This window comes from Ochotona princeps, chromosome 18 (genome assembly GCF_030435755.1).
Source record: "Ochotona princeps isolate mOchPri1 chromosome 18, mOchPri1.hap1, whole genome shotgun sequence".
Taxonomy (NCBI): Eukaryota; Metazoa; Chordata; class Mammalia; order Lagomorpha; family Ochotonidae; genus Ochotona; species Ochotona princeps.
In genome coordinates this window covers 10,697,833-10,721,696 of record NC_080849.1, presented here as the reverse complement: position 1 = coordinate 10,721,696, position 23,864 = coordinate 10,697,833, and the positions used below count along the sequence as shown (strand labels likewise).

Genomic DNA, 23,864 nt, shown 5'->3' with positions numbered 1-23,864 from the left:
CTCAGTTTTTGGATACGTTTCTTTTTTTTTTTTTTTTAAAGATTCATTTATATTTTTATTGCAAAGTCAGATATACAGAGAGGAGGAGAGACAGAGAGGAAGATCTTCCATCCGATGATTCACTCCCCAAGTGAGCCTCAACGGGCTGGTGCGCGCCGATCCGAAGCTGGGAACCAGGAACCTCTTCCGGGTCTCCCACGTGGGTGCAGGGTCCCAATGCATTGGGCCATCCTCGACTGCTTTCCCAGGCCACAAGCAGGGAGCTGGATGGGAAGTGGAGCTGCCGGGATTAGAACCGGAACCATATGGGATCCCGGGGCGTTCAAGGAGAGGACTTTAGCTACTAGGCCACGCCGCCGGGCCTTTGGATATATTTCTTAAAAGAGTTGAGTCACTTATGATAAATTCTTACCAGCATGTTTCCAAATGCTTACAGTTTTTATAACAATTACTTAGAATCCAAAACAGGAAAAAACTAGAACAAATCATCACATCCCCTGAATGACTCTGGTTGAGAGAATAAGGAGACAGAGAGGACATAAACAACACTGGAGTAGCACCAAGGAAGGATGAACTCGGGAGAATTCCTAAGTGGGGAAACCAGCATGTTAGGGGCAGGTGGCACAGGTCCAATTGGACATGGAAAGGCCAGCGAGGTCTAGAACCCTTGGCTTCAAAGCCACGCTGGCTGCTGGGGCAGCTAAAAAAAGCCCATGAGCAAGTGGCACTCAGATGGCAGCCACGTGGGAACCCACACCTAATCTTCCCCTCCTACTGTCCTCTGTGGACACACAGTGTCTGCACTGGGAATCTCACAAGCTTATGCAGGTCACAGCAACACCAACTGCACGTGTCTCCCTTTATCATCATGCACAGTGAATTCTTTTATAGTTATTTTTATATAACCTCAGTCTTTTTACACTAACATATTATGATTATGCATTAGATATTCTGCATATACTAAGACATCTAATCCTCTCAGTGTTGTGGGCAGTGCTGTGAGTTAAGCTTCTTCTGCAGGGCCAGCACCCCATAAGAGAGCACCAATTGGAGCCCCAGACGTCACTTCTGATCCGGCTCCTTGCTAATGCACCTGAGAAAGCAGTGAGGATGGCCCAGGGTCTTCAGATCCTGCCACCAGTGTGGAAGACTAGCTGGAATTCTAGGACACTGGCTTCCGCCTAGTCCAGTCCCAACTGTTGTGTTTATCTGGGCAGTAAACCAATGGATGGAAGATTTTTTTTTTCTCTGTCTTTCCCTCTCTCTGTGTCACTCTGCCTTTCAAACAATTCAAATCTTTTAAAAATTATGACTGCTGCAAGATACAGTTACCAGTATTTTTAATTATAAAATATACATCACATACAGACTAACCCCAGTCTGTCATTCCATGGTCAGAGGTAAAGATAAATGCTGTTTTCTCATCATTCCCATAAAAGTTTCTAAACAGGGACACGATTTCTTTTACTCCATCGTCAACTTTTTTAATATTGTTCTTATACTCCCTGTGTATAACGAAACAGAAGGGCAAATTAATTTAGAGAAATCACATTTTTTCAGCATGTATTTAATACATTCAAAGTCAGGCATCACTAAAAAACTTTATATTTCATCTTCAATATTTTAAAGTGAGGGCCCTTTAAACTATTGCAAATATTTTTTTCTCCTTTAGTAAATAAAAAGAACCTAAAGTAATTTTCAAAGATGGTTTAAAGGAGTGTATTGATTAGCAAATTATTTAAGTGGAATTCATCTTTAAGTCCCAAAGACAGAATGATGACTTTCAAGTTCTCCTGTTTCAAAATGTGAACTATGTTGTTCTGTATACATTCAAACATACATATCTCAGGGGTCAGTTATCTGGCACAACAAAGTGAGCCACTGCCTGCGATCCTGGTAGCCCAAATGAACACTGGTTTGAGTTCCGGCTATTCCATTTCTGATTCAGGTCCCTGCCAATAAGCCAGGAAGAGCAGCAGAAGATGGCTCATGTACTCAAGCTCTTGCCACCCAGATGAAGTTCCAGGCTCCTGGCTTCACCCAGGCTCTAGCCCAGCCACTGGGCCACCTGGACAGGGAGTCAGCAGATGCGAGACCTCTCACTCTCTGTGTCTCTTCTTCTCTTTGCTACTCTGCTTTCCAAATAAAAATAAATCTTCATAAAAACACATGAAACATTGTTTCAAATATAAAATATTTTACCTCATAAAATATTTGTATATAAAATACAATGTTTTAAAAAATATTAAGTTTAGGCTTTCCGAACAATTGCACAAGGTTGGTTTCATATGAATGTTCATTCCATCAATTAAAACCGTATATCATCTTAAAAAACAGAACATGAAATATTCATTACTGGCAGCCATCTGAACAGACTGCACAGTTATAGCTAATCGGAACCAAAATCAAAGCAAAGAATAAAAGAGTAGCATAGTTTTTCTTTATTATTTATAAAAGTGAAAAAAATATTTGCTGTGTATACAAAGAATGTAATGAATTATAGAATAGAAAAATTTATACAATTACTTCTAAATACTGATTAAATGAAATATACAAGCAATGACTAATCATGTAGCTTTTTTGAAATATAAAAACAAATGCTGAAGCAGGCACCTCTGACAGTGCTGGTGAGATGCAGCTTGGCATGCCTACACCCACACCTGGCACAGTGCCTGGATTTGAACTGCAGCACTACTTCCAATTCCAGCCTCCTGCTAACAAGCACACTGAGTGGTCAAGTACTTGTGTCCCTGCCAGACATAGAGGAAACCTGAATTGAGTGCCAGGCTCCTGATTCTGCCTCACCCAGCTCTGGCTAGACTGGGCATCTGAAGAGTGAAATCAGCAGATGAAAGATATCTCTCTCTCTCTCTATCTCTCCCTGTTGTGTGTGGGTTTCTATTTCTCTTTGTGTGCCCCTTTCTCTTTCAAATAATAACAATAATTAATGCCATAAAACACTTTTTACTTCAAGAGTCAGAGAGTTTTCTAGTATACATTAATGTTTTAGATAAAATATTGTCTTCTTTGCTGGATACACAAAGAATACAGGATACATGCAGGATTTATTTTACTTACACTGGCTATAACTGCTTACAATACATGCCATGTTAATCATTACATCATATTACAACTTATATAACTGAGAAATCATCGTACATTATATTAGTAAGCTAAAACGTTAGCTCTGTTTTAAGTACAAAGAAAACACCAACATACTTCACAAGTATAAACAGAATAGCTGTTTCTCTCAAAACATTCAAATTGAACATAGCATTAAAATTACCTTGATGATGGCCGATAAGCATGTCCATTTGTATCTATTCCTAATAAATGCAGGAAAAAAATTATTTTTTCTTCATTTACTTTGGAAAACAAAGATTGATTATTTCTGGCGGCATGGAAGAAGTCCTATACATAAAAAAATCAATTAAAAACGCTAGCTTATTTTATTTAAAAAACAAAATTGATAAAAACATTTAAATTTATACTTAACTAAACATTAAATTTTTACCTAAATTTATCTCAAGATCTATAAACACAAAGTTTTTTTTCTAAGCTCAGACATCTATGATCAAATCGTAAATTATTTAGATGATTATAACTGGGACAAAAAAGGAAATAATGATTTTATGAAAATCTTTTAACTCTGTCATGCCATATCTAACTTACTCCAATACAGTAGATTAAAGAAAGATTTTGCCAAGAACCACAGACAAAACACTTTAAAAACGATTTATTATTCTTTAAGCATAGTAAATGTGAGACCATTTTTCACTGTCCCAACTGCTACCACCTTTTACAATCAAAACCTCCCACTGAGAACATTACAAAAGGCCTATACTTTTGCCCCAATTAAAGTCTATTTTCACATCATGTGATGGAAAAAGATGCATAGAGCAAAAAATTAAGAAATCATCAATTTCATATAAAATAGATTCACGAAGCCATTTCAAGTCAAAGGACTCACCCTGTACTCATATACACATGAACAAATATATTCAACTATCTACAGAAAATACTTTAAATTCTTTTAAGTCAGCAGGCTACACCAAAGCTTGTATCTTTGTTACATAAATATTTCTACCCACAGAATGTTAACTTTCTAAAAGACATGTTTAGTTATTCAAAAAAAGTCTGAAGAATTTCAAGTAATTCTTCAACATTATGAATGCTAAAAAAAGACAAATGATGCCATTAGAGAAAATACTAATGAAAAACAAGCACATCCTTCAGACACGCAGCCTATCGCCTCGTACAGCAAGTCGCCCTAGCGCTCACACATGCATTTGACTCATTCCCTAAGAAACTTTAAAACTGGATGGAAACAGCAAGGTCTTTAATAATGGAGCTAAATTCTAGACATTAAACTTGTAATTTGTTCATGATTAGTAAAAAATTGCTCAGCTATGTAAAAAAGTACTATTCACTCAGCCTGGAAACTGAAACACGAATCTTGCAAAGTCAAACTTGTCTTTTATTCTATTTCTAGTAGCTTTGAGAAGGTTGATATTCCAAACACAATTTAAACACGTGTCTTGCTTGTTTCCCCCCAAAATTCAATATATTTAAATCTATCATTGTGTAATTTCTCTCAATGCTTATATCTAAAGCATTCATTTATTTCTATATTCAAGAAATATTTATTATGCATCACAAGATCCAACACTGCTTGGTGCTTGGTGACCAGCCCAACACGCATTTTCACGTTCTTGATTAAAAGCCTTGGATACTATAGGTTATGGCATTGCTCAAAACTTAAAACCTACACATTTTGCAAGTATATTTGTCTTTGTGGCTGTGGCCAACAAAACTTAAATAACAATTAAATTAGAAAGCTATGTGTATCTAAGGCTCTTTGGAATAAATCTAATTTAACGGGAGAGAAGGTTCTTTAGATTGACCTTACTGTGGGCCTAAAGGCAGCAACTCCAACACTGTCTTAGATAATGAAGGATCTTGGACATAAAATCTATATTCTGAGGATAGAGACGAATTTTTGGAGACTTAGTCTTCATAATATTCGGGAACCACCTGTACTATCCTAGACTATTCCAGTTTGTCATTATCTTTCCTGAGACAGAACATTTATTTATTTGTTTGAAAGACAGTTACAGAGAAAGAGGGAGAGAGGAAAATCTCATGTCTGCTGGTTCCCAAATAGCCAAAACAGCTGGGACTGGGGCTAGGCCAAAGCTGGAGCCTAGAACTCCATCTGGGTTTCCCCTGAGCCGAAGGGTCCTAAGTACTGGGGCCATTTTCTGCTGCATTCTCAGGTGTATTAGCAAGAAGGCTGATTAGAAGTGGAGCAGCCAGGTGCTCATGCCCCACTGTGCAGCAACATGGCATTGATGTGGGAGTCCTCTGAAGTATTATTTCTTTGTTGCATAACTGAACCTAACTTGAGTTCAGCACTTACAATGTAAAAATGTCAACACCTCTAGGTGAATTTTTAGGAGCAAATTAGTAGAAGCAGGAACATATCTTTAAATCTAAGAAAGATTTACTAAGGACTCAAATTTTTGTTAACACTAGTAAAAAAAAAATATTTTGGTGTTTTGTAGATTAATTACTCAACAGAATATACCTTAACATTATCAAAGACCCAGGTATCCAGTTTTGTTGCATCCTGGGCACCGAAATCCTCTCTTTCAGCACCATAAGTGTGTGTATAAACATGATCTCCACTAGCTCCTGTGAAGAAAATTCAAAAACAAAATTAGAAAAAACTTTTCAAAGATCAGAACCTTTAAGAGAGTCACCCAAAAACTGCTGTGAGTAGAATTTTCCAAAGTGCCCTGTGTTGCAGTGGGAAAAAGAAAGTGGGGGGAGGGAAAATAATTAGCATTTATTTATTTTGTCATAGACTATTTTATGTATTTTAATAAACTCAACCACTTCTTGGCCTCACAATAACATATTCCAAGTTTATGTATATTTTATTTTACATGTAAGTTAGTTAGATTGCCAGCTAATTCCAATAGGCAAAAAAACTAAGCACCAAAAATCTATTTCTTTCAAGGATTAATGTTGATTAAGTGACATTCTAAGAATGCTACAATCTAAAACAGATGAAGATATTTCGTGTATAAATTTTCCTAAGGCAAGAAGAAAATTTAAATAGTTCATTTCTTTTATTCATAGACTATGTGTACATTTCTCAAAACAGGGTAATAGTATTGTTTACTGCCAAGCAACTTGAAGAAATTAATAGAATAATCTTTTTTTTGAAAGATTTTATTATTAGGAATCGAGTTAATTTAATGAACTTCAAGGTTGGATAGGCCCCTCAAGCCATAAGGAAGAGAAAACGACAATCTCCATCACATTAGTTCAGCTCAGCCATCCTACTCCACACTGCCCAAGTAAAAAGATCTGAATGAGTTTGCTGATCACTATAAAAAGTAAGAAACGGAACATTCCTATTGGACCATTCCCAATGAAGGCACTGGTCTTGTCCCACCAATGGAGCCCAAAGGAGGGTGCTATTTGGTAAGCCATAGATAGATATTTAATCCACACTTACTGCCACCCCCACAAAGGGCTGGATTAGTTTCCAAAGAAAGGAATGTAAAACAGGCAGTCATTTTGAGATTTTTTTACCTGCCCAGTATAATATAATTCTACAAATGTCACATGTAAAATTCTGAACATTAATTTTGTTTTCTAAGAACATAACAACCATCAGTATATTATACTTCTACTCATCATCGAGCAAGTTAAAAAAAATTCCCATGAAATGAAATGACCTTTCATTTGCTTTCAATAAAACATGTTCAGTAACATGAAATTTGTCCAGCTGATTTTAGAAAATAACATATGTATTTTATTCTTTTTCACAGATTTATTCATTTTTATTAGAAAGGCAGATTTAGAGAGAGAAACAGAAACAGAAATTAAAAATCTTCCTGTCTGCTGGTGTACTCCCCAAGTGGCCGCAACAGCTGGAGCTGAGTCAAACCAAAGCCAGGAGCCAGGAGCTTTTTCTGCACCTTCCATGTGAGTGCAGGGTCCCAAGGCTTTGGGCTGTCCTTGACTATTTTCCCAGGCCACAGGCAGTGAGGTAGATGGGAAATGGAGCAGCTAGGACACGATCCGGCGCCCATATGAGATCCCAGCAAATGGATGGCAAGGATTTAGCCACTAAGGCATCATGCCAGGCCCAAATGCAATACATTAGTAAATTCCAAAATGTTAAATACCAAGTATCAGTGCCAAAATATATGCAGCACATTAAGTACACTAAAATAGGAATAACACATTTCAGCATTTAGGGATGGTTGTTTTTTAGTCTAACAGTTAAAATGCTTGAATGTATTGAATGCCAGGGGTCAATGCTCACCTCCAACTTCTGCTTACAGCTTCCTGTTAATGCAGATCCTGAGAGACAGTGGTAATGGCTATTAGGTTATTGTCATCCACAAGGGAGATGTGCATTGAGTTGCCATCTCCCAGCTTCAACCCAGCCTAATCTCAGCCATCGTGGGCATGCAGAAAGGGAATCAGGGCAATGAAGAAGCAAAAAACACTGCCAATTAGCCTGATATGTGCATACACTGCAATATATATCTCTCAGAGATGCTCGAAAGATGAAAATATACATCTTAAAATCAGTAAGTATAGTAAGTAAAATATAACATAAAGCATAGTAAGTAAAATATAACACACTGACTTATTATTAATTTTCTACCTGAAAAATAGAATCAGTTACTCTTACCTTTGGCAAACATAGGCAAGATATCTGGACTTCCCCAGCTCCACGTGTACTTGCTCTCATTAAAAAGGGAATCAAATTCTACAGGATTTTCCTTCCAACCTTCATGTAGTTGAAGCAAAAAAGCAAGAAATATTAGGAATATATATTTGGTTAAATTAGTCCCCCAAAAAGCTATTGTTGAAGTAACAATATAGAGGAAAAAAAAATCACAAAACAATAGATTTTTTATTACATGTATTATACCACTCTTTTTAAAAAAATAATTTACTTATTATGAAAATGCAGACCCACTTTTGAACTTTAAAAAGTGTCATCTAAGAAAACTGTGGATTCATCCAACCATAATCCTTTGATAGAAAAGGTTGATGAGACTAAAGCTTACCTCTAAATTGGTACCATGTGTAAAAAAATGCTAAAACCCTTGTCAACATATCTCAGAACACTTCCACATTGTGACATGATTAAGAGGTAAAGAAGCAATATTTGTATGGAAAATTTTTCCTTTAATGAAACAGTTTAAATAAACAATACCTTTGGCAACTGCACTGACATCCTCATAAAAGCCAGCTATCAGGGCAACATGACCTGGCCGGGATTCTGTGGGCACACGTGTGTGAGATATCCCCCAGCTGCCTTCATGCATGATGACATTCCTAAGACATCACAAACAGATTACACACGCTGTGATTTGCTCATCTCAGAAGACTTCAAAAGGATAAGACTATTACAGAAGGAGTCAAAACCAAAGGAGTCAAAATTTAAGAAACAAAAGAATCTTCAAAACTCCGGCTAAGCTCATTCCCAGACCTTCCACAAACTGTGCATGCATGAGGCCTACAAAGAACCACCCAGCCATGACAAGCAACCTTGAGACAAAATAGAGCATATTGTGGCATAGTGGGTAAAGCCACATCATGAATGCTGGCATCCATAATGGTACCAGCTTGTGTCCCAGATGCTCCACTTCCCTGCTATTAGTCTGGAAAAAGCAGCAGAGGATGGCCCAAGTGCCTGGGCACCTATCCCCCACAGGGGAGACCTGGAAGAAGCTCTGGGCTCCTTACTTTGTCCTCAGCCAGCCTTGACCACTGTGGCTGGGGAGTGACTCAGCAGATGGAAGATCTCCCCCTCTCTGTAACTCTGGCTTTTTCTTTCAACGTGTACATTTTAATTCTGCCAATTTTTAAAGGAACTAATTTGAGTTCTAATAACTATATCACCAAAAGATTTCAATTATTTGTAGAAACTTATATTACACTATTTTGCATACTATAGTGGTTTCCTCTTACTAGTCTTCTATTGATCTGTTGTTCATTTATTAATTTTTATCCTCTAATACTAACATGTATACATTTCTATGAACTACTGTGAAGTTACCACGAACGTTGCATTCAAGATCACTGATTCTTCTAGCAGTCAACAAATATTTGTTAGCTGCCTATTTGTTCTAGGAACTGGAGATAAAGTGACATTTCAGTCCCAGCCTTCATGGAACTTGCACTACAGTGCAACTATAAAGAAAAACAAAGGGGCCAGAATTGAGGTGTGGCAGGTAGAGTCGTTGCTGTGGAGGTGGCATCCCTTATGAGTGCTGCTGGTTTTTCCAAACCAGCTCCCTGCTCACAGACTGGAAAGAGGAGTAAAGGCGGGCCCTGTGTTTGGGCTTTTGCCACCGCTGTGCCAGACCTGGAAGCAGTCTCTGGCTCTTGGCTTTTGCCTGGCCAATCCACGGCTATTGCAAGGCGGCAGATGCGGAATGAACCAGTAGAAAGAAGACAGATGTCTGTGTTTCTTACTCTCTCTCAGTGAGAAATAAACACATACACATTAATAAAAACAATGAAGAGAAACATCAAATAGGGGAAGGGATAGAAGATAATAATGGCTGGTGGAGATGATGAACATTAGCATATATTAAACAAATTTGCTCTTTAACTTGGTTTCCATTTTTCCACAACAGCATCAGTAAGGACTTCTGAGGGAACTTGCCAAACACCAGAAAAGAACAATTGTTAACAGGAGCCTCAAAAATCTAAAACTGAAACATTTCTGTTCAAAAGTTACTTAACAGAAGCCACAGTTAAATTAGCAATATAAACTTAGCAGGGCTTTCTACTTTTATAGATGATTATACTTTGTTTTGAAGTCTATATTTTCCAAACATAATTAATCATCCATTAATTCATGCTTGCCATTATCTTACAAGTTAGTATGCTTATTTTTTTAAGAACAAAATAATGAAGTGGGGGTATATGGACCCAACACAATAGCCTAGTGGCGAAAGTCTTCACCTTGTATGCACCGGGATCCCATATGGGTGCTGGTTCTAATCCTGGCAGCCCCATTTCCCACCCAGCTCCCTGCTTGCAGCCTGAGAAAGCAGTAGGGGATGGCCCAAAGCTTTGGGACCCTGCACACGTGTGGGAGACCCAGAAGAGGCTCTGGGCTCCTGGCTTTGGATCAGCGCAGCTCCAGTCATTGTGGCCGCTTGGGGAGTGATTCAACAGATGGAAGATCCCCCTCTCTGTCTCTCTTCTCTGTATATCTGACTTTCCATAAAACAAATAAATAAATCTTGACAAAATTAATAAATAGAATGGAGTGTGAGCCAGGTTTGGATATTAGACAAATGTACCCAAGCAGGTCATCCATATGTTTGGATTAATATCATATCCACTTACGCAGCAGTGGAACTGACACCTAGAAGGAGAGGAACTGGCCTTCTGCTGCTCCTGAAGACAGAGGCCAATGGCCAGGCACCCCACCTCTCTCATCTTTGCCCCGTGCTCAGTCGCGGACAACAGCCCTGTTTATCTGTGCTCAGGGTAACATTCCTAAGCGATCTCTCCGCATCATCTGACACACTTACCTTAAAAATGGTGCTCTGGAACTTCCGTTTGCATCCAACTCATAGAAGGAGTCTGCTCGCAGGCCATCAGCGACAAACAGCACTAATCTTTTTGCTGGAGCAGGCAATGGTGTGACCCGAGGAGTCGTTCCATGAACCAAAGGAGATGTAAAATAAATGTCAAAGATAGAGACGAAGAACACCAAATGCACAAACAATCCCAAAGTAAAGAACAGCAGCATATTCAGTGTGACTATTTAATCTACGAGAAGAAAAAAGATAGAGGGCACAAAATTAAACCTGGGTAAGGCTTAATGAAATCATTTGCATTTTACATTATTTTGAGTAGTATATGTAGATTGGACACATTCTAAAATGTACCTGATTATTTCACTATCATTTGTTGTGATAACAATAAACGCCTTTACTATAGATAACATCTAAACAAAATATTGCTTAAACTACATGGAAGAAAAAACATTCAAGCATGAAAAGTGATCAGGACCAATAAATTACTTATAATTAATCAAAGTAAAAACTAAACTCATAAAAATTCACATTTTAGGGTCTGGTGCAGTTGCATAGTGGCTAAAGTCCTTGCCTTGAAATGCTCTGGGATCCATAGGGGATCCCTGAACCCACATGGGAGACCCGGAAGAAGCTCCTGGCTCCTGGCTTCGGATCTGCTCAGCTGTGATCCGTTGTGGCCTCTTGGGAAGTGAATCAGCGGATGGAAGATTTCCTCTCTGTATATTTGACTTTTCAATAAAAATAAATCTTTTTCAAAATTAAAATATCAAAATTAACATATAAGCAAAGAGCTAAATCAATCCTAAAATGAATTAGGGCTGAGTCAAATCAAATTCTATACAAAACAGAATATATCACTTATACTATTATTGGTTGCCCATGAGACAACTACCGCCATTCTCAGAATTTAATTCTCTGAATCAATTTTTTAAGGTTACATTTATTCATTGCATAAAATGTTCTGTGCACACAGCATATGCATGGTTGAGCTGGGTTACCACACACTCCCAAGAAGATATTGTCAAAGATCTCATGAATTTACAAACATGAAAACAAGGAAAAATAAGCAAAGTGACACATGCAAATAATTTTGTAAGATAACATTCCATTCCATGGCCAAGATCAAATATTCTACAGGATGATTTTTCAAATTAGCCTGCAACTTCCCTGGGTTAGTGAGTCTTTCTACAGGTTAGTGGGAGAAAAGTACTCAAATTTGTAATTGAACTGTGTATGTTACACATACTGACCCTGGGCTTAAAACACCAAAGATGAAATAATACTGACCACAGACACATCTTACATTGCTTGGCCTTAACAATCACACATAGAAAGAAAAATTGGCAAAATACTCTGCAAAAATAACAGAAACACTGAAAGCACTTATTAAAGACAAGCACAGCAGAAAAAAGAAAAACTAAGAGAACAAAAGGTCAGATTAGGGGCCACTTGCTTTTACTGAATCAGTCAACTAAATATTAATGGTATTTGACAAAATATAAAAATTCAATAGTACACACTATGATGCAATCCAAAGCAATGCTCAGAATAAATGATTCCTTCTTCTTTAGCATATATGAGCTTCAATACACAGCAAGCAGCAGCCTAATGTCTTTCTGGACACTAAGGTAAAATACTTGCTATTTTATAACCTGCTCTGCTGGACTTTTACCTGTACTAGCATTGTTGGTGGTTTTGCTTCTTCTCCCGAATTTTGCAAATCACTCTGGTATTTTGAAAGACAGAGTTACAGAGCAAGAAGGAAAGACGCAGAGAAAGCTTCCATTCTGATTCACTCCCCAGATGGCCATACCAGCCTGGGCCAGGCCAAATCCTGCGACCGCATGTGGTTCTCCCACGTGGAAAGGGAGAGGCCCAAGCACTCAGGTCATCTTCTGTTCCTTTTCCAGGTGTATTAGCAGGAAGGTGCATTGGAAGTGGCATAGCCAGGATCTGAACTGGCATCCACACCACTTGCCGTTTGTGTTTTAACTCAATATGCTACGATGCCAGCCCCAAGAAAATAGTTTAACCTCAAATTAAAAGTATAGCCATTTGCCCTCCCCTTGCTTTTTTTTTTTAAAGTATCAATGTGATTAGTTTAAATTCACATGTATTTTGGGTGTGCTACATTTTTTTGGTCTTTTATATTAGGTGCAGGTACATTTACTTAGCTTGACATACTGAAAATAGAAACAAGTTTCTCAGTTGGATATGATCCCCCTAAAGATAAATTAAATAATTCACCAATACATATTTCTCTTCTTTATTTACGTTAAAGGCTTCCTAAGGAAAAAGCTATTATATCAAATAGACATAGCATAACAAGCTAAATATGAACACAAAAGGAGGCACTGAGTAAGATAATATTCTAAATGCCAAAATTTCAAACTGAGAAATCACTTTATTTGCTCACCAAGAAAAATAATTTAATGAACATAAATGCTAAATTAACCACATGAATGTTAAACAATTTTCATTTCCTTAAATACAATCCTTACTGTAGAACTAAAGGTTCGGATTCTTCAGAATGAAATACAAGTTCTACTAAAGATGTAGGATTAGCTGCTGCTCCAAATCTGAAAATTCTGAGAATGAGCATTAATGTTTTCAGTGCCTTGGTCCTATCATAACACTTTAACTGTATGCCATTCTGATTTTCCAGCTGACCACTGGGATGTGCAGATTTCCCATTTCTAGTTCTCCATGACTTGCTATTTTCTCTTCTGACATAAGATACTTCTCACTCTTTTGTAGAGAGTACACACAAGCCTCAGTGAAAAGAACTATTGTCCCTCTAATACTAAGGCTCACCCAGCAGTATTTTTGTGCTGAAGATACCCGTAATGATGCTCTCAAAGCTAGCACACGCATGGTGAGCAAGTCAGGAAGACACCTGTTTTAGTTGCCTTTGTGGCACATGACATTTCTTTGCAAACAGCTTTGTTTGAAGAGTTTTTGTGTTAGGTCATTTAGTGTTACCTTACAAAACATGATGCTAAAGAAATCCAACAGTATTTACATTATGAGTGTTCTTTTCAGACTTACCTATCATCTGAAAAAATATTTTTTAAGGGAAAAAAAACAGCCTGCTCCTCTGTGAGCACCTGTTCGAGCACTGGCTGTCTACTTTTAATCCAGATCTCTGCTTATATTCCTGGGAAAGCAGCAAAGACACCCCCAGCATTTGGGTCCCCACCATCCACTGGAGACCGGAATGGAGTTCCAGGATCCGGGCGCTGATTTGGCCACGTCCTGGCCGTTGCCCTCATTTGTGGAGTAAATCAGCAGGTAGAAGTGCATGCTCTCTCTCTCTCTCTTTAATTTTCTGCTTTTCAAATAAATAAGCCTTTTTAAAAACAAACTAAATAAATAAAGCAAACATTGAACATTTTGCCAGAGTATATGCTAATATGTATTATACTGGCTAAATAGAGAAAATGGAAATACAGTAGCCGAAGAGAAGAACCACAGAGATTGTTAGAAAACTAAGTAAAGCAATGCAGGCCAAGGAAGAGATTATTGCTAATGACTCTAAATTGACACAGTGGAAGTTAGCAGAAGGAAGTAGATGATCAACTTACACTTTGGAAGAAGCTGAAAAGACTTTCCATGAAAAGACTGCAGTAAAGAATGACTTACAGAATTCTTGTTGAGAATCTGGCAGCCTTTTAACTTGGCAAGATATGATGGCAACTACTGGTGCGGGAAAATGGCACAGAGCATTTCCTTTGTAACTCATTGAAATGATGTTCAAGAGATTTAATGCAAGTTAGGCAGTCACCGTGAACATCAGTAGGTCTTAACAAGAACAATCTACACTCAGACTCTCTGGGCCTGTTTCTGTAGGCTCAGAAACAGCCAGTGTCATTGAAAACAAAAACCAGGAGAGGGGAATGTCAACTGCCTTATCAGAGGATGGAAAACAGAACAGGCCGGACAATTCTCCTGGCCAAACTTTGCAGCATGTTCCAGGATCTGTGGATGCACCAAGGTGGACTTTGTCAACCAACAGACTTTGGAAAGATTTTCTCAACCCTGGTACAATGAAGCCAAAGACACTCAGAACTATCAAAACTACTCAACTAACATCATCCTTGGAATACTCTTCCCCACATGGGGGTCTCTAAGGTGTCATCGAAGGACCCTCTCCCATCCCTGAGTGGCCCCACCCCCTCCTCCCCTGTGGACACAGAAGAAAAGACAACTGAAACACTTGCTCCACTCGCCTTCCTCCATACTTGACCCTCCCACCCCAACTGCAGGACCACATGGGCATGCAGCCCTCTCAACTATGCGAAAAATATTAAAAAGAAAATTAAAAAAAATTTAAGACTCAAAGATTTGCTGGATAAATAAATTACTTAAAATTGTCATTTCAAAGGTAAGTGCAATATACACTACAACCACTAGAGGTTGTCTCATTTATAATTTTTTCTTCTGGAATAAGATCAGTTAACGTTTGGCATACTTCAGAAACAAATATCTTCATCTTTTATGCTTAAGTTAACTTAATATACATAAAATTGCACTCATTACAAAATAATAACATTCACATATTACATATCTTATTATTGCCAAGCACATTTTATAAAAACATGTACAATAACACTGTAAGCAATGGTTCTCTTTAAAGATAATCAAATTTCATTCAGGTTTAATAAAAGAGAAAATCTTGCCATGGTTTGCTTGCAAACCTCCAATTTAAATGTAAAACTATTAAAATGTTAAAGATACACCCATATACCAATAAAAGTTATCTTATAACCATGGTGCATTTACCTCACACACACAGAATTACTTTCACTATTACTAAAACTTTAAACTTGTATTCAAAATATTACTTGTGCTGACATTAAGATTACTAAAGCCAAATCAGCACTGTGGCAGAGCGTGTAAAGCCAGCACCTGCACTGCCGACAGCCCACCAGGGCAGGAGTCCTGCCACATACAACCCAGCTCCCTGCTAACAGTATGCAAAAAGCAGCAGAGTAAACCCCAAAGGCTTGGGCACATGTGACCCCGTGAAAGGCCCAGAAAAGACTCCAGACTCCAGCTTCCAGGCTTCAGCCTGGCCTGGTCATTATGGCTGTCTGGGGAGCGAACTGTAAGAATGGAGATCTTGGGCCCGGCAGCATGGCCTAGTGGCTAAGGTCCTCGCCTTCAGCGTGCCAGGTTCCCATATGGGAGCTGGTTCTAATCACAGCAGCTCCACTTCCCATCCAGCTCCCTGCTTGTGGCCTGGGAAGGCAGTCGAGGACAGCTCAAACCTTTGGGATCCTGCAACCGTGTGGGAGACCTGGAGGAGGTTCCTGGCTCCTGGCTCCAGATAGGCACAGCACCTGCCGATGCGGTCACATGGGGAGTGATTCATCGGACAGATGATCTTTCTCTTTATCTCTCCTCTTCTCTATATATCCAACTTCGTAATAAAAATAAATAAATCTTTACAAAAATAGAGATCTTTCTCTTGCTGTGACTTTTAAATACATAAAATCCTTTAAAAACATTTTTATAAAAAAATTAATAAAAGCCAAAAGTAATATCTTAAACACCATGTTTGATGTGCTTGGGAGAATACCTGTTATATTTTCACTTCTAATGTACAAACATCAATGACTGTCCTTATTGCTAAGATGAAACGTTAGAGCTAACGTTCTAGATTCATGCAAATATTGCCAGGTAGAAAGGAAACTTCCTCAACACAATCAATAATAAATAGAGATCGGCTATTAATATTCTAGCATCTGCTGCTTCTTCTCCATCTTTAATTAATAACTAAACCTCAGAACTGTGGAGGGTAGGGAAGACTGGTCAGCTGATTTGTTACGGGCCTACAAGGTCACAGAGACAAGTCCCCTGGTACAGGGGAGGAATGAGAGAGAGGAAACCGCACCTTGATGGGAGGTCAGCCTCTAAGAACTTGTGCAGCCAACCTTATATAAGTGTGAGAAAACACTGTTCATGTATTCTCCATGCATGTGGTACAGTTCAGACACTTCCTCCTTCAGCCTGATGACTTAATAATTTTTCCAGCCTTTAGCTACTGCAACAATGGACATTCATTTTTTGAACCTACCAAATGGTCTTAAGAACTGACCATCGGCACTGGCAGCTTAAACCACCTCTTGTGAGGCTGGCATCCCATCTGGGCATGGGTTCAAGCATTTGGCTACTCGGCTCCAGTGAGTGCCCTGGCAATGGCCCAGGTACTTGGACCCCTGTACCACCTTAGACTCCCAAGTGGAGTTCTGGGCCAGGCTTGGCCTTTGCCCAACCCTTAAAGTTGTTTAGTCAGTGGGTGGAAGATCTGTTCCTCTCTCTCTAACTCTGCTTTTCAGATAAACCTTAAAAGAAAAAAATTGCTACAGGAACTAGTACATATCATGTGTCAGGCACAGTGAGAAGTACCTTCCCAACTGCGAGCTCTTCCCTCATCCCCTGTAACAAAGGCGTGCCAGTGAGGCTGAGAGTCGCCCCATAGTCTCAAGGCCTCACACAATACACAATTGATGGGGTTGGGATGCACTTCTTCCTGAAAAAGCAGTCCTTCTTAGGAGCCCCAACAGCAGGAGATTTCTGCAATGCCGCATGATGGAAATGTCTTCCATAACCATCCATTTATCTTCATGCTGTCACTCATCCTCCATTCAGGAAATCGGCTCCGTTTTTAATCTTGCCAGCAAACTCAATTAAAATAAGGACTGGCAATTTTCTTTGCTAAGAAATACGTATTAGGATATAGTATTAGCCATTTTGATACTACTTCCCTATTTTTTTCTGAAGCTTTTCTTCAATAATAGCACAGAAAAATTTTTGTCATTAGCTCCTCAGACGCTAATGTCACATACAAAATACTTCACATTTTTGGTACAAATGCCGTTTTAAAGAATTTCTAGCAAAAACAAAACTCCCAAGGCCTCGTTCAAATGAAATTTTAGTTTACTGAGCCAGTGCAAGCTGAAATTAAAGCCTCCACTTACCTGTTGTCATACTTCTACAAGTAAATCAACACACTGACCTATTTTTCCACAGGGCTAAATGAGACAATTTAGTCACTCATTAAATACACAGCCTCCTTGAGAGTCATGAATATCACTGCCTATTTTTTGTGTGATTATTAGTAACTGCACCGTAAGAAACTTTAAAAATGCAAAGGTGGCAATTCGTGTGTGATGAAAACAGAAGCAATCAGAAAGACTTCAGCATCGATAATTGTCAAATATTCCCTGTACACCTCAGACTGTAACCAAGGCACGGCATAAAAGATAAACACTGGGCCCGGCACTGTGCTGGCACATTAACTCACCCACAGCGTTCCACCTGCTCCTCTTCCCAGCCAGCTCCCTGCTAATGGCCTGGGAAAAGCAGCAGAGATGACCCAAGTCCTGGGGCTCATGCCACCCACGTGGGAGGTGCAGATGGCCTCTCGGCTCCTGGCTTGGGCCTGGCCCAGCCCTGGCCCTTGAAGCCATGCAGGGGAGTAAACCAGTGCACGGAAGATCTCATTCGCGCTGTCTCTCCCTCTTTCCTGATAACTATGATTTTCAAATAAGCAAGTCTTTTTGAAACAAGGATAAACATATGAATCTTCCAACTTTACGTGCTACTACTGGTAGATAATGAGAATCAAAACTCCGTAAAGCATCTTTTAAAATAGTTGTCTTGCAAAACAAAACTTTGATTCTAGTCCAGATGGCCCAATGAGAAAGTCTGCAGGGCTTTTAAAAAAGAGAATGGTCTTAGGGATGCAGCAAGGATGGCAGTGCCTTCGGGGAGGTGACTTAACCAGCTCACAGAACTTCTATGGCCATCAGTCTTCCCTGTCTACAGGTGAACAGATGGCTCTGAAGTGCTGAAGGAGCGCCGGGAGCTGTCCAGGTCGGGGACTTCACAGCCTCGCAGCTCCATTCCCAGCCAGTTCTCCGCACCTCGCACCCAACCCTACACAGCACCACGGCCGAGACCCGAAGACTGTCCCCAGGTCGCCAGCCTCCCTCCGGGGTGCGCGGGCACGGGAGCCCAGGGCGGGGCAAGCGCCAGTCCGCGGCCGAGAAAGTCCAGGCGGCGGACTCCAGGGAGCGGGGCGGCCCGGGCTCGTGGCCACTCTCCCAGCAGCCGCATCAGTCCCTGGCCTTTACCTGCCCGGATCTCGCGAACGAGGCCTTCTCAGCGCGCGGAACGGCCAGGGTCCTCCTCCTCCCGAGAGGGAACCTCCAGTCCACCACCGCATGGGTACCTGCACCTCTGAACGCCCCGGACACGGGTCAGGCCCCAGCTGCTATCGCGAGAACCCCCGGGCCAGCCCCCTCCCGTCCCTGCGCCCAGCAATTCCAGCCAATCACAGAGGAGCTGGGGGCGGGGTTTCCCTTTTGAGCGGAGAGCGGGTCCTTCAATCTTTGCTGGGGCGCTGGGAACAGGTGCAGGGGCGTGGCGGGGAGGCGGGGCTAGGTCAGGGCCGGCTCGAGATCTCGCGATATTGGAGACCAGGAAGACGCCTGCAGAGCTCGGCTGCTGGTGCAGCAGCGGCTGTGGAGCTGCTGGTGCTGCAGCATCCGGCCTTCGTGCCCGCGAGCCTGAGCCTGCTGTCTAAGTGTGGAGGCGGGAGTGGCCAGGCCCGGGCTGTGGAGGTGCGCCGTGTCCGCTGAGGCAACGAGTGGATTCAGGCTGCGGCCTGTCAGCGCCAGTCAGGGAGGCGCCCACCATCCTGACAGGATAAAATGGCGGCGATGGCGCCGGGAGGTGGTGGCAGTGGAGGTGGCGGTGTGAATCCTTTCCTCAGCGATTCAGACGAGGAGGACGAGGAGGTGGCGACCAGCAAGGAGCGGCGGGCAGGTCTTCGGCTGGGTGCCGGAGGTGGCCTGGATCCCGGCTCTGCGGGCTCGCTGTCGCCACAGGATCCCGTGGCCTTGGGGAGCAGTGTGCGGCCGGGGCTCCCTGGGGAGCCGGCGGCGGCGGCAGCCCTGGGGGGCTCCGGGGAGACCCCGGCGCGGCTGTCCATTGACGCGATCGCGGCTCAGCTGCTGCGGGATCAGTACTTGCTGACGGCCCTGGAGCTGCACACCGAGCTGTTGGAGAGCGGCCGCGAGCTGCCTCGGCTGCGCGACTACTTCTCCAACCCAGGCAACTTCGAGAGGCAGAGTGGGACCCCGCCGGGTCTCGGGGCGCCGGGGATCCCTGGAGCAGCCGGTGTCGGTGGCGCTGGAGGCCGGGAACCCAGCACCGCGTCGGGCGGGGGACAGCTCAGTAAGTGAACGCAGCCTGTCAGACACTGACAGGCTTGGAGGGAGTTCCGGTGGGAACAGGGGTACTAGTGAGCGGGTACTGAGTCTAGGGTGTGTGTGGGAGGGGTGGGGGCAAGAGGATCGTTCCGCAGTGATTGCTGTGTCTGCCTCCAGCTCTTGGCCGGTGCTGGACTCCCTTATCGCTGTTATCTATACACATCTCGATAGTGTCCAGGCTGCTGGCTGTTTCATGCCTCCAGAAGTCTCCCTCGAAAACTGGCTCTGGCTGCAAGCCTTTTTGTTGTTCTCCAGCCTCTGAATCACAGTACCAGGAAATTGCCTCCCAGAAATTGGCCGCAGTAATTCTCTCTGACTCAAAGTCAGGAGAGAGACGAGAACAGGCGACCTAGCTGCTCTAGCTTGCCCGCCCTCTCTCTGCAAAGTCAAATGCACTGAAGACCCTTTGTCTTTGAAATGGATTTCTCCTCCAGAACTGGGAGGTTTTCGCTGCACAGCGTTTGATCTGTTTAAATAAAATCGATGTGATTCAGTTGCAGTGCCTTAATTTCCTTTCCCAATGACGGTAAATGCCAGGAGCAAGACAGACAGGTTCTGCCTGCAGTGCTGTCCCCACCTGGGAAGGGCTTTGGGGATCCACTGTGTGCCCTGACATACGGACTTTTAGCAGGATGAAGTAATTGTCTCATCCACATGTTTGTAGGTGTTCCTTAGGGTTTCAAAAGCCTTATCGTACCAACTTTAGGATCTCCAGTGTCTCCCTTGGGCTTGCAGCTTGGTGTGTGTCTTCCTGGTGGTATGAGATGTTTCAGTGTGCTGTTGGAGACCAACTGGGTTTGGTAACCATTTATTTGCAATTTTGAAGCAGCTGTTTAATTCTGTTTTTTCCTCTCTGCCTTTGAATGAGACCAGTAACATTGCAAATGTGCTTGTAGTGGAAGTGCAAAGAGTGCCAGATAAAACCTTTGCACACCCCCCTCTGGGAAGGAAGGATTTTTTTCTCAGGAGGTCTACCTTCATTTTTCAGGCTGTAGGGTAATCTTCCTTTTCAGGAAAAGAGTTTTCTCATTGCTGACCTGAAAGGACTACATTGGGTGACAAAGAGCAGTATAGCAAAGTTGTCAGTAGGTTGAAAAAAAGAGGGAGAGGGAAACTATCTCGGAGTTATCTAATGATTTTCCCTGACAAGCCCTTAGGGCTTCCTCAAGACCCAGCTGGGCTGTTCCCTTTGCAAATGCACGCCATATTCTCCAGGCTTGGGAGCTTGCTTGGTTGGTCCACTGTGTCTCTTCAAAGCCTTCATTGGAGCCTTCAGCTCTTCCGTGTTTGGTTTGTTGACAATAATATTTCTCCAGTTAGTTCTAAAGTATTGTTCCTCACACTTTGTGCGGCCCATTCTGTTACTGAGCCTACCTGAGTGGTACTCATCTTTTGTGTTTCTGCCGTGTTCAAACAATGAAAGGAGTTCTTTCCCTATAACTTATGCATTTACATGATCACTTAACTTTTTCAGCTTGCCTTGTAATGGCTTGGTATCACTCTCTAGAATGAAAATTTCTCCTTAATTTTTTTGTATTGAAAGTAATAATTGAAACTAGTAAGGTATTTTAAGAATAGTAGGATTTTGCAGTAAAAATTTACTTTTTAATGCTCTTGCTTTATACATTTTTAGTGTTTCTTGAAATAGTCTAAGTTTTGAAATAAAAAAAAATCACACTTAAGTATTCATGTACTTTTCTAACATCTTGTTTGAGACCTGCTTTAGGTATTGGAAATATAGAGACATATACATAGGGTAGTTACATTATTTTTTTAAGATTTTTTTTAAGTTTTTTTTAAAGATTTATTTTATTTTTATTGCAAAGTCAGATATACAGAGAGGAGGAGAGACAGGGAGGACGATCTTCCATCTGATGATTCACTCCCCTAGCAAACGCAACAGATGAAGCTGAGCTGATCCAAAGCCAGGAGCCCAGAGCCTCATACTCGGGTGCAGAATCTCAAGGCTTTGGACCATCCTCAACTGCTTTCCCAGGCCACAAGCAGAGCGCTGGATGGGAAACGGGGCTGCCAGGATTAGAACTGGCTCCCATATGGGATCCCAACATGTGCAAGGCGAGGACTTTAACTGCTAGGTTACTGTGCCGGGCTCTTTTAAAAATTTATTTGTGGGCCCGGCACTGTGGCCTAGCAGCTAAAGTCCTTGCCTTGAACGTGCCAGAATCCCATATGGGTGCCGGTTCTAATCCCGGCGGCTCCATTTCTTATCTCCAGAGAGATCTTCTTTCTGCTGGTTTCACTCCCCAAATTATCACAATGGCCAGGCCAAAGCTTAGAACCAGTAGCTTCTTCCAGATATGCCAAGTGCGTGCTGGGGCCCAAAGACTGCTTTCCCTTCTGCATCAGCAGGAATCTCGCTTGGAAGTGGAGCAACTGAGATATAAACTGTGAACCAAGCCCATACAATTACACCGCTGTCCACAGCCCTCCCCAGATGTGCTCAGTAGCTAGGGCTGGCCAGGCCGAGGTTAAAGCCCAGCAATCAATCAGGATCTCTCCTGTGTGTGGAGGAACGGACCTAAGTAAGCCATCACTTACTGCCTCCCAAGGTGTACATGGGTAGAAAGCTGGAATTGCAGGTGAAGCCAGAATTCAAACCCAGGCTCTTTGATAAGGGAAGTGGATGTCCAGGTGGTATCTTCATTTTTGTGCCAAATGCGCTACTCTTCTACAGGTCTAAAAACACAATAATTAGGGCCTGGTGCTTGCCCTAGTGGCTAAATCTGACCTTACATGTGCCAGGATCCTGTGTGGGTGCTGGTTCATGCCTCGGCTGCTCCACATCCCATCCAGCTCCCTGCTTGTGGCCTGGGAAAGCAGGCCACAAAAAAGAATGGCCCAAAGCCCTGGGCGAATGCACCCATTTGGGAGACCTGGAAGAGGCTCATGGTTCCTGGCGTTAGATAGGCTCAGCTCCAACATCGTGGCCGCTTGGAGAGTGAATCGGTGGATGGAAGATCCTTGTCTCTGTGTATCTGCCTTTCCAAATCAAACAAATAATAAATCTTTGAAATGTGTTTGTTATATATTTTAACCATCAATTATGAGGTGAAATTTGTATAGTCCTATTAAGTGTTCAATTTGATAGTTTTAACAAATGAATTAATTACTACCACAGAATTTTTTTTTTATTCCTTCGGTTGCTTTATTCTTTACCCTTGGTAGCCCCATTCCCACTACTAGACCACCAATGGGCAAGTGAGCCTGGGCTTGGTCATGTGGACATGTGGGACTGCTAATTCCTTGCTTAGTCTACTGTGCTGGGGATTATGGGGTTGTGGGTGGCCTAGGTACTGTAATCTTTGTTCCAGGTACTTGCCTCCACAGAGGTAAGAATTCCAAGCGAAGGCATACATGCCGTGCACAAATGAGGGCAGGATTTATTTAGAAGAAAGAATGGACATATGTTCACATGAATGTGAGCAACCCACCCAGAAGACACAGAGTTGCCTGTATATGGATTGAAGAACAGTTTCTAGAAGGATCTTCAAAGAGGGTCAAGAGTGAAAAGGGTCCTCCTCCTATGTTATCAGTATCATGTGTGTCATGTGTAAGACCCTTTGGGATTTTCACGGCACCTTTTAACTTCTGTGTGGCCGTGATGGTGTCTTTTTCCTCCTGGTCCTAAGGTATAGATACATCCCAGGAAGGTGAATGTAGTAAATCTGTAGGTGAGGGGATACATTTACAGTTCAATGGTGGCAGTAATTAGGTACCATTCGCCTAAATCTACCTAAGCCATGTACCCAGTGCCCCCATATCAGAGTATTTAACAGCATCGCTGGCCTTTACCCCCTACATGGCCATCAGTAGCAGTTGCCTCGGTCCGCTTCCACCAGCATCACCCCTAGGAGAGCCCAAGTTCCCCGGGTGACAATTTCACTATAGATAACTTCCTCCTGTTGTGAGGCTTCATATACATGGATTCATGGCCATGTTTTCTGTGTGTGTTTGACAAGTGCAGGAG

The 23,864-nt window shown here is 41.9% G+C and overlaps 2 protein-coding genes across 7 annotated transcripts in view; one reads left to right on the top strand and one right to left on the bottom strand.

Annotated features, from left to right (window-relative positions):
* PIGN (phosphatidylinositol glycan anchor biosynthesis class N) overlaps positions 1 to 18,775 on the bottom strand; it is a 97,425-nt gene extending 78,650 nt beyond the window's left edge. Inside the window, exons 1-7 of the mRNA XM_004579455.2 lie at positions 18,737 to 18,775; positions 10,587 to 10,827; positions 8,249 to 8,370; positions 7,718 to 7,816; positions 5,588 to 5,694; positions 3,287 to 3,411; positions 1,375 to 1,505 (exon numbers count right to left, since the gene is read on the bottom strand). Coding sequence (XP_004579512.2) covers positions 1,375 to 1,505; positions 3,287 to 3,411; positions 5,588 to 5,694; positions 7,718 to 7,816; positions 8,249 to 8,370; positions 10,587 to 10,807 — 805 coding nt within the window. The 5' untranslated portion in view covers positions 10,808 to 10,827; positions 18,737 to 18,775. The remainder of the gene's footprint in view (positions 1 to 1,374; positions 1,506 to 3,286; positions 3,412 to 5,587; positions 5,695 to 7,717; positions 7,817 to 8,248; positions 8,371 to 10,586; positions 10,828 to 18,736) is intronic.
* A 313-nt stretch (positions 18,776 to 19,088) lies between these two features.
* The window catches only part of RELCH (RAB11 binding and LisH domain, coiled-coil and HEAT repeat containing), a 106,218-nt gene continuing 101,442 nt past the window's right edge, over positions 19,089 to 23,864 (top strand). For 5 of the 6 annotated variants that reach the window (XM_058677077.1, XM_058677076.1, XM_058677075.1 and 2 more), the window contains exon 1: positions 19,090 to 19,841. In XM_058677077.1, coding sequence (XP_058533060.1) covers positions 19,316 to 19,841 — 526 coding nt within the window. In that variant the 5' untranslated portion in view covers positions 19,090 to 19,315. Of the gene's footprint in view, positions 19,842 to 23,864 lie in introns of all 6 variants that reach the window. The other variant, XM_058677078.1, reaches the window with a different exon arrangement.